Source organism: Rhinopithecus bieti, unplaced genomic scaffold, assembly GCF_001698545.2.
Source record: "Rhinopithecus bieti isolate Rb0 unplaced genomic scaffold, ASM169854v2 scaffold_30775, whole genome shotgun sequence".
NCBI classification, from domain to species: Eukaryota; Metazoa; Chordata; class Mammalia; order Primates; family Cercopithecidae; genus Rhinopithecus; species Rhinopithecus bieti.
In genome coordinates, this window is record NW_016813906.1 from 951,016 (window position 1) to 962,528 (window position 11,513).

Here is an 11,513-nt window from a genome sequence, read left to right on the forward strand (position 1 = left end):
ACTGAGTTATCAAACCTATGTTTAATCTACAGAACAGTATCACTCACCTCTGTAGAGAATGAGTTTTCCTTATTATCTTTGCGTTCCATGAAAAAGAACATGATCCAAAAGCTGCCAACTATCCCCACTGCAGATAGCTATATGGTGCTGTGTATTAATCTAAGTGGAGCGACTAAACATTATGAGTCACTCTACTTAGGTTAATACACAGCACCATATAGCTATCTGTAGTGGGGAAGACTCCATATTATATTTAAGAGATGTCCTTAGACAACTATCCAATAGATGTCTTTTTAACAGATCCGTTTAAAAAAAAAAAAAGGAAAAAAGAAAAAGACAAAACTGTGGAGATGACTGTTAAGAAACTGTCCCTGGCCGGGCGCGGTGGCTCAAGCCTGTAATCCCAGCACTTTGGGAGGCCGAGACGGGCGGATCACGAGGTCAGGAGATCGAGACCATCCTGGCTAACACGGTGAAACCCCGTCTCTACTAAAAAAAAAAAATACAAAAAAATAGCCGGGCGAGATGGCGGGCGCCTGTAGTCCCAGCTACTCGGGAGGCTGAGGCGAGAGAATGGCGTAAAACCCGGGAGGCGGAGCTTGCAGTGAGCTGAGATCTGGCCACTGCACTCCAGCCTGGGCGACAGAGCGAGACTCCGTCTCAAAAAAAAAAAAAAAAAAAAAAAGAAACTGTCCCTTTAAAATAATTGCTATAGCTAATATATGAAGCAACTAATAGCGAGATAGACATAGAAGAAGGGTCTATTACCTGGATAGAAGGGTATGTTCGGTTGTTGTCTGTGCTGTGCTCCCCTGGAATGCTGCCCGCTGATCGCCCTTCACATTTGTATCTAAAACGCATTCCCCTCTGCCTGGGTTGTTCAATTATCTCTATATATGGGTTATACGCACCTGAAAAGTTTTTTAAAAGGAGGAGGTCAGTGAGTTTAATATAGCAATTAATAATGGATTTTAACACTCCTGCTTTTTCATAACAGCAGACTAAAATAAAGATTTTTTTTCCTCCTAACATTAAATAACAAGGTTGAAATGTTATCTTGGAGATTGGCTGGGAGAGGCACCTTTTTTTCCCATTCAGATTAAGTCCCTATGTAGTGTCAAAACAAGTCATTCAAACCATATTGATTGGTTAGCACTTTATAGCTTAATATCTATAGCTAACATCAATATGAAGTTCTGAGATAACCACTTCAGAGATATCCACCTCCCACGTGAGACCTAGCAGAAGGGTTTCCCCCAAGATTCCCCAAGAAGGGTAAAGAAGATAGTACTCAGAAGTAAAATATTACACTCCTAAAGTGAGTTAAATGTATTTAACTGCTTGATTTTACATCATATTCATAATACTGAATGAAAAGACCATTCACTGAAAATGAAAATGCATTTAAATCCCTGCAGAAGCATATGTAAGTTTTTTCTATCTCCATTCAAATGTTAAAGGACTTACACATAGTATATCAAAACAAGCCCCAGGAGGGACTTCAGGCTCAAAGAATGTGTCATCAGTCCCATGTAAACCTTTTCTAAAGATACAACAGAGAAAAAAAAAATATTTACTTTCTATAATAACTAAAATTCAAAATAAGCATCTGCAGAATGAATTGCTGATACATATAATAACATGGATGACTCTCAAAATCATTATGCTGAGTGAAAGAAGTTAGACCAGAAGAGCACATACTGCATGATTCCATTTATATGAAACTCTAGGATATGTAAAGTAACATACAATGAACAATAGCAGATCACTGGTTGCCTAAGAACAGGGATATATGGTGGATAGTAAAGGCAGGGGGGACAATGGACATGTTAATTATCTTGTGATGATGATTTCAAGGTTGTATATATACGTCAAAACTTATCAAATTGCATACTTTAAAAGTGCAGTTTGTTGTACATAAATTTTATGTCAATATGTCAATAAAGTTATTTAAAATATATGCAACTTTACTATTTTTTATTATCCAAATTGTGGGGGGAAAGGTAAATAGACACTCAACTGTACTTGCAAGTAGGGGAGTTAATAGGGGTGTGATGTTTTCCATTAAAAAAAAAGGGGGGGTTCCTTAATCAGTTTAGTGCCGACTAAGGCTTCTCCTGTTAGAATGCAAGCAATCCTGAGAAATGGTAACACAGTGGGCCTTATCAGAACAGTATGAAGAAGAGGCTTCTAGAATCCTACCCCAGCTACTTCCTAACAGTAAGACCACGGAAAAGTTATTAAAATTAAAATCTCTTCATTTCCGCCTCTGTAAAATAGGAATAATCATAATAGCACCTACCTCATTGGGTTGCTGTGAAGATTACAGATTATACGTGCTAAATTCTTACCAAGTGTCACATATACATATACGTTCAATAAATGGTGTCTATTATTTCAGATGCTTTCTTGATAACAATGATTTAGTGATACCATGGTGGCATCACAACTGTCACTCTAAAAGACCTTACAGAAGAGCAAGGCAAACAACACATATTATTAGACTACAGAAGGAAGGAAAGCACTAACAAAATTCTGTGGAAATAAGAGCGGAAGAGTCAGGAATGCCCAACTGTGTCAGTGGAAAAAGAGCAGTTAATAAAGCAAAAGAGTGGGGGAAATAAAGAGGAAAAGGTAGGTATTCTAGGGAAAGGGGAACAGTGTGTCCACAGAGGAGGGTTTATTTAAGAATCACCAATGTAAGTGGAATACACTTCCTCTCTTACAAAGAGAACTAAAAGTCAGAGCATACTTGGCAACGTGGATTTCATTTTATGTGTGATGAAATCAATGAATATTTTGATGCAGGCAAATCACATGATCATATTTACATTTTAGAGTAAAAATTTTAAGCGGGGCACAGTGGCTCACGCCTGTAATTCCAGCACTTTGGGAGGCCGAGGCAGGTGGATCACGAGGTCAGGAGATCGAGACCACCTGGCTAACACGGTGAAACCCCGTCTCTACTAAACATGTAAAAAAAAATTAGCCGGGCGTGGTGGTGGGCGCCTGTAGTCCCAGCTACTCAGGAGGCTGAGGCAGGAGAATGGCGTGAACCCGGGAGGCGGAGGTTGCAGTGAGCCGAGATCGCGCCACTGCACTCCAGGCTGGGCGACAGAGCGAGACTCCGTCTCGAAAAAAAAAATTTTTTTTTAGTTACAGCAGACAGATAGAAAAAAGAAAGCAACGTGATCAGTTCAGAGACCACTATAATAATGTGGGCAATGATGACAGTATGTCTGATATATGGCAGTGATAAAAGGAATGAAAGATTATTTAAAAGATAAAATTGACAGCACCTGGTGCCTGAATATTAGGGTTAAGAGAAATTAAAAAATCACTGATGGCTCAGAAATTAAAGAATCATTGATGGTTCCATGGCTTCTACTTTGGGTTACTGAATAAAGTATTACCGTTACTTTCAATTTTATTCTGTATGGTGCAAAATCCCTGTGCTTGAATCTACTACCTATTTGTTTATTCAAAAGATGAAGAGCCAGAGAAAATTGACTTTAACCCATACATAATCCTTATTTCAGTTTTACTCAAAAGCATAAGATATGCAGATGAGTATTTCACAATTTTATCCTTGCATATTTCAAATATTTCAAATTCATACTGCAATTTCAAAAAAAAATTTTTTTTTTGAGACTTAGTCTCGCTCTGTCACCCAGGCTGGAGTGCAGTGGTGCGATCTCTCCTCACTGCAAGCTCCGCCTCCTGTGTTCATGCCATTCTCCTGCCTCAGCCTCCCGAGTAGCTGGGACTACAGGCGCCCACCACCGCGCCAGCTATACCTGGCTAATTTTTTGTATTTTTAGTAGAGACGGGGTTTCACCGTGGTCTAGATCTCCTGATCTCGTGATCCGCCCACCTCGGCCTCCCAAAGTGCTGGGATTACAGATGTGAGCCACTGCGCCTGGCCACAATTTCAAGTATTTCATACCCTTATATATCCTTGTAGAAGTATTTAAGAAAGAGTATATTTTCCTCTTAAAAACTGTTAAAATCAACATTATTTTTTATTTTATTTTATTTTTTTTGAGACGGAGTCTCGCTCTGTCGCCCAGGCTGGAGTGCAGTGGCGTGAGCTCAGCTCACTGCAAGCTCCACCTCCCGGGTTTATGCCATTCTCCTGCCTCAGCCTCCCTAGTAGCTGGGACTACAGGTGCCCGCCACCTCGCCCGGCTAATTTTTTGTATTTTTTAGTAGAGACGGGGTTTCACCCTGTTAGCAAGGATGGTCTCGATCTTCTGACCTCGTGATCCTCCCGTCTCGGCCTCCCAAAGTGCTGGGATTACAGGCTTGAGCCACTGCGCCCAGCCAAAATCAACATTATTTTTTAAGTGGCATTTTAAATAATTTATGTGGCTGAAGTAAAGGCCAAATAAATCCCCGCCCACTACTTATTTAAAGGTGTCTTGGTGGGAAACTGATATAAAATGACATCGTTAATGATAAGTGTTTAACTTTGGGAGGGGAGAGTATGAATTAAAATTCTAGGTTCATAGTGAGCATTCAAATATTTCACTGAGGCTGGGCATGGTGGCTCATACCTGTAAACCCAGCACTTTGGGAGGCCAAGGTGGGTGGATCACTTGAGGTCAGGAGTTCCAGACCAGCCTGGTCAACATCGTGAAACACCATCTCTACTAAAAATACAAAAAATTAGCCGGATGTGGTGGCAGGCACCTGTAATCCCAGCTACTTAGGAGACTGAGGCAGGAGAATTGCTTGAATCCAGGAGGCGGAGGCTGCAGTGAGCCAAGATTGCGCCATTGTACTCTAGCCTGGGTGACAGAGCGAGACTCCATCTCAAAAAAAACAAAAACAAAAACAAAACAAAACTTCATTGGTTACAAGACACTTCTTTAGATTGTTTATTAAAATGTCTATTAAAAGAACAGAAAATAATTGTTGAAAAGAATATTTTAAATAGTAAAATTACATAAATATTGGTTATCATATAATATTGAGTATTTAAAATCCTTGGAATTTATTTTCTCATTGCAGAAGCTCTTAATTGGTAAAATTAACAAGCTGGGGAATGTAGAGTATTACAACCAAGTAACAGAGTATATTGTAATGCTCTACATTCCCCCAGCTGGAAATAATCTCCCCTCCTTTAAACTACCATAGTATTCTGTTTATAGCAATTATTCCAAATAACTGTAATTTAGGGAAAACTTACCATCTTATTTCTTCTTGAGATAAAGCTACTTGTTTTATTTCTTCAAGCTACTTGAAAGCAGAAACTGTGTTTTACTCATCTGTGCCTTGTACACAGATATTCATTAAACATCTATTGAATGAACGACTAAAATATCTTAAGGTCTTTTGTTTACACAAGTTATTCAAATGTTAAATAATCATGTAAGTGATTAGTCAGATTTTTTAATTGGATTCCACTACCAAGGAAAAAAAAAATAGTGCTTTGTAGGTACCAGGATTGCTACACCTCAGCATTTCCTCATACTCATTCATATTTCGATTTATCTGTGTTTATGATTTTTAAAAAACTTCCCAGCTATAAATCATTTATATAATGCATCAGTACAATGCACCAGTTATTTCCTTCCTTAGTACTGTGCTTTGCACAGTGCCATTCTTCCTGAATATAAAATGTGCTGAAAAGTAGTCATCTATGGAGTGGAAGAGGGTAAATTATATATCAGGAAATTGTAGGGAAAATAAGTACTCTTAATTAAGATAACCTTAAATCACCACAGTTTTGAAAAGCACAAAAACGTCTCCAAAGTTGGCTCTAAACAAGTTGATTACTGTATTTTTCTTTAAGCAATACTATGCAAAGTTGGGACTGACCCCTATATTCTGAAGAGTATTTTAAAAGGCTAATATACATCAGAATAACATCTGAGATATAGCCAAAATGTTTGTAAGATATATTTATGTTTTTATTTGCACTTAGGCAAGAAAGAGTGCTATTTTAAAACATAGTGCCTATCTAATAAAGAATGAGTTTTTAAGATAAAAAATTACATTGAAATAAATGTTTAAATGGATCATAAATTATCAGAAATAGACACATTATTAACTAACATCTTATTGCTAGAATGAGCAACCAGCATCAAGTATATAGAACAAAAAGTTAATTATTGTAATTATAACACTTTTTAAAGACCCCTTTATATACATTTCTCATTTGATCCTCTTAACTTTAATCTCTATTTGAAAAACAATAGAAATTATTATCCCAACTTACAGATGATAAAACTAAAGTTGAAAATTATATGGTTATAAGAAAAATGAATTATGAATGGTACGCTAATATGGCACTGCCAAATTTAAAAAACAAGCATAAAAGCAACTGGAGGTAATAACTGATACAGCACATAACCTGCAATCTAAAATAAATGCAACTTAATTTAAGAAGATAATGCATCCCGGTATAGCCAAATGAGTATTTAGATCCAAAGAAATCCCTAGAACAGAGTTCATACTGGGGATGTACATCAGAATCACTTAGGCAGTTTTTTCAAAACATGTATGTCCCTACCCCACTTGAGATGTTTAAAAGAAAAAGAAATCTTCAAAGTTTTAAAGCCCAGATACATGTTTCTGAAAAGCCTTCCAAGAAATTCTAACACACTCCTGATTAAGAATAATTGCCTTAAAACATGAAGTGAAAGCAACAATGCACATATTGAGAGAAGCAATCTGGGCAAAGCAATTCTGGCTACTCGTAACTTGTTTTTCTCTCCCACTCAAAAAAGAACCTTATTCAAATGCAAGCAAGAAAAATGACAATATACCAATAGCCTTCAAATGCTCTCATTTATTTAAAAAGTAAATAATTTACAACACAAATATTTTAACTCTTGCAACACATCACACAAATGATTGTCACACCAGTGTGTCAACACCATAGTTGAGAATAGCTGACTAGACTGCATGTCTCTCATAAAGGTCCTGGGTGACACAGACTGCCTAAGACCTAAAGGAGCCAATGGAGCTAACAATGGACCTTTTTCCAAATATCACCTCTACTCAGTTTGGAGAAAAAGAAAATAAGATCTACTATTTTTTTCCTCAAACCAGGTCTCTCATCAGCCAAAGGCTATTCCAATGTATCAGGCTGACTTCATTACTCCAATACATCAGCTGACTTTCAACTGGGCCTTCAGAATCAAAGAAAGGAAATTTTCAGATGAGTATTCAACTGATTCATGCACCACAAGGTAAAAACTGTAAAAGATTCTGGCAATAGGGATTCTGTTGCCATGGGGGGTAAAAAGGTAAGTCTTGAAAAAACTCCTGCACGTGCCAGGGTAAAATAAAGAAATTTAAAATTCTGTCCTAGATTATACAGGTATTAAAGTTAAAAACAAATGGCAAGACCAAATCACCTCTATTTAAAAAATAAAAATAGAGGAGGCCCAGATAAATATGAATTTCAGAAAAACAATTTTATCCCATGCAATATTTGGGTCCTGTGCCTACAAACAAAACCATTTTCAGAGAACCCAGATAAGAGAAAGTTGGAACAAAAGGAAATTCTGAGTCCCTTAAAATGCATAATCTAGATGTTCCTAATTATGATTCATTGTCTGGCTCCTCCCTAGTCATTACATTAACTCATTCCCTTTATCTATGCCTATCATATGTCACCTTAATTATTTAACACCACTGTTATTTCTATTTTTTCAAGTGTTGCATTTCTGAAACATTCATGCTCACGTGTGGCCTTTTACTTAAAAAAAGAAGTCATTAGCTGTAGCTATCCATTCCTAACTTCCAGCCCTGTTATTAAAGATTAAGTTGCATCATACTTACTTCCATTTCCCCCCTTTAATCGAGAAAAATAATAGTTCTCTTGAAATTCACACTACAAATAGTTGGTAAGAAGTGAGGTTTACAAAAACAATTCATTCCGGTACTTCCTATTGTGTGACACAGAAGAACCATACTAAAGAAAAATGTGAATAAAATAAATTATCTAAATTTTAAAACATTTTACCAAAGATAGCACTAATTATTAGTTAACAGAGCTACATGCCACACAAAGACATTTGCTCTTTTTTCTGGAACAATGAGAAGGTTTAAATTCAGACATAAATTATCTAATTTTACTTATATTAAATAAAATAGAATAAATATACAAAAGCAACGACTGCCTACTATGCATACCTTAGTTGGGTTTGGGAACATTTTCCTTCACTATGTCTATTATTATGTCAAAAGACTGTAATCAAGGTGTAATTTTTCAAAAAAAAGCCACAAAAAGCAGCTTAATACAAGCTGAGAAATCCTAATTAACCTGCTAACTTATCTAAACAAAATTTAGAATCATATTATATACATGATTTTAAACTACATTCTAAATCACAAAATTTTCCTTGTAAGATTATGATTTATGTTACTTTTACATCATAGCTATCACATAATCAACACTTATACCTATTTACACATGACATCTGGTGAGAAATGAAGAAATGCTCTTAAATGCTTTGTAATGAATAAAAGTACTTTTTGAGGTTTTAATACTACCTTACTACAAAGAGAATCTAAACTAGACAATGAAAAATAAGCAATTTTTTTTTTTTTTTTTTTTTTTTTTGGTCACTTTTCCGGTTAAATTGCTGTTTCAAAACAGAATAGGAATTTAGAATTTCATTAGTGAATCTTTTTCTATCTCTACGGTCTCTTATAACAGATTAAGGAAAATACACCGATTCTTTAAACATTTTCTTTCTTTCTTTTTTTTTTTTTTTTTTTTAATTCCAGGCTTGGCAGTTTTTCTAACAACTGAATTACAATTTTAAATAACTTGTTACATTTTAAATAGTCCCATTTTAATGCAACTCTTGAGAAAAGACCAAAAAAACAAAAGTTAATCACCCTTCAACTTCTAAACCTTTAAAACTTTCTATTTCTTTAAACATTTCCTCCTTACTTTTAGGGAATCCTTCCTCCTCACAACAGCACAAAATACAGTGTCAATGAACAAATTTAAATTGTATCACATTTTAAAATCCTGTGGGTCTTAACAATACTTTATACAGAAATGGTTGTTTCCTCTCTCATTTGAAAAAATTATAAGTATTACATTTATGCAATACATCAATAAAGTTTGATTAAATCGCCAAGAGGCTGAACTTAACTTACAATGCTAGCCATTCTTCATTACTTCCAAACAAAATCTTTCTGATAACCAATAAATTAACAAAATATTTGAAGTCATCTTAGCACTTCTAATCTACACATGCTTTGAATTCACAAATTTACAGGATTATCTGCAAGTCTGGTGTCAAGTGGGAAAAGGGAAAGCTGAAATATTTTAAACTTCACTTAGTATTCTCACAACCACAGACAAACTGAAATCAAATGTCATGTGAAACACCCCAATTTCCTTTTCTGCCTACAGCAATAGCTATGGCATTGTTCTGCTCAACCTTTTAAAAAGGTTCTTTAATCTTCCTACTTCCTCATCTCCACTAGACATCAACCTACTTCTGAGGGTCACTGGACCAGTCAGTTTGGGGATGCGAGTCAAGTTCATAAACGGTGCCCCCTCTTCACTCCCTTAGGTACAGCATTTAACATACGCGTTTAGCCCTCCCTGCCTTTGCTCACTCTGCTTCCTCTGTCTGGAAAGCGCCCCCCACTCACCTTGGCAAATCCTGGTAAAAGACCAACTCGAACCCAGGCTACTTAATTTATCCCCCCACCCCGGCTCTCCCGTCCCCCCAACCTTAAGCTCCAGGCACCCCGAAACCACGTCTGTGTATACAGGAGACTCTTCCTTGCTCTGCAATGTTTCTTATAAACTTATTTCCCCCCAAAGGGAGAGATCGAGCATTTATTAAGGGAAAATATACAGTCACATAAGTGATGAAGTTGTATTCACTACTACGCATTATTTTAAAGCACGGATAGTCTAAAACTCCTCTTTCCCCTTATTTCCAACGGGAAGGAAGGGGGATTCAACGTCTCTATTCGTCAGATTAGAAACTGTGTGCTTTATCTCACAGTAAAAATTACACACTCTATTTTTTTTTTTAAATAGAGACAGGGTCTCTGTCGCCCAGGCTGGAGAGAAGGGGCGCGATCTTGGCTCACTGCAACCTCCACCTCGCCCAGGTTCGAGCGATTCTCCTGCCTCAGCCTTCCGAGTAGCTGGGATTACAGGCGCGCGCCACCACGCCAGACTAATTTTTTGTATTTTCAGTAGAAACGGGGTTTCAAAATGTTGGCCAGGCTGGTCTCGAACTTCCGACCTCAGGTGATCCGACCGCCTTCGCCTCCCCAAGTGCTGGGATTACAGGCGTGAGCCACCGCGCCCGGCCTACACCTGGTCGATGCAACATTAACACTTAAAATACCACGGATTTTAAAATTCGTGTTAAAATACCACGAATGATTTTTAAAGCCGTGCCACATTTTGTACAACTGTCAGTACAAGGGGGATCACCTCTTTGCATTTGACGAAATTAAAAAGGGGGAGAGAGCTTGCCCGAGGTTTGAAGGTTCCTCATTCTTGTTCTAAAACATAAAACCACCACCTCAATACATATCCATTTTTAACATGAGAACTCTTCGTCCTCCTTTAGTTCGCTTATGACTTCCCTAATCCTAAAATCAAGTCATTAGGAATTTCTAAGTTTCCTGCTATGACAACAGGATCAAATTACTGAGCGTGGCTTGGATTTTGCACGCAAACCCTGAAACAGGTTAACTTTTTTAAAAGCTGACAAGTTTACCATATGAGATTTTAAAGACAGAACGCGCCCCAGCCAAAACTGAGCTCCCTAAACTCACAGCGGCAGGAACCCCAGAAGAGCTGCTTCCCCCCGGCCCAGGCCTCCGCCCCGGAACACTCACCGGAGGCCATGGCTCCGTTCCCCGCACCTTCCCGCAGGCAGTTCCCGGCGTCCTGGCCAGAGGCGGCCGTGGTTAGTCAGTCAGGAGGCCGAGGGACCTCTGCAGGCGGCGGCCCCAGTCCCCCGACCACCCCAGGGTCCTCCTCCTTCTTCCCGCCCTCCGCTGGGTTTGCGGCTCACACCTTCCCACCCCCTGAATTCTTGCGCTCCGGGTCACCCAGCGTCGCCCGTCCACCGTGCGGGAGCCAGGGGCAGGGGGTGCAGCGGGACGAGAGCAGAGTGCCGGCCAGGCCGAGAGGCTGGCAGCCTGGCGGGAGGGGAATTTCCCGCGGCTGACGTAGGCCGGCGCAGCCTTCAAGCCGGAGGCGTGGGGCGGGGCGTCCTAGCTGTCGTAGCGCGCGCGACCGCCCCCAGTGCCCCGCCCTGCCCGCCCCCGCTCGCTCTCACCATCCGCCCCGGCGCATACGCCCCCGGCGCTGCTGCGGCGAAGGGCTTGGGCGGGGGTCGAGGGAGCGGGAGCTTGGAATGGGCTTCGGGAGCGCAGGGAACGGCGGGAGCCGGAAGGTCGCAGCGTGAGAAGGCCGCCGGCTCCCGAGAAATCCCCCTCCTCCAGGTTGTTCTTCCGAGTGTGGTTTAAAGTTCAGGAGCGGGCGGGGGGGGGGGGGCGGGGGG

General features: G+C 39.4%; 1 protein-coding gene across 2 annotated transcripts in view; it reads right to left on the bottom strand.

The window, feature by feature from the left end:
- The window catches only part of REL (REL proto-oncogene, NF-kB subunit), a 45,889-nt gene extending 34,463 nt beyond the window's left edge, over window positions 1-11,426 (bottom strand). For both annotated transcript variants that reach the window (XM_017849080.1, XM_017849079.1), the window contains exons 1-2: window positions 10,843-11,426; window positions 769-911 (exon numbers count right to left, since the gene is read on the bottom strand). In XM_017849080.1, the coding sequence (XP_017704569.1) occupies window positions 769-911; window positions 10,843-10,852 (153 nt within the window). In that variant the 5' untranslated portion in view covers window positions 10,853-11,426. The remainder of the gene's footprint in view (window positions 1-768; window positions 912-10,842) is intronic.
- Between the last annotated feature and the right edge of the window lie 87 nt (window positions 11,427-11,513).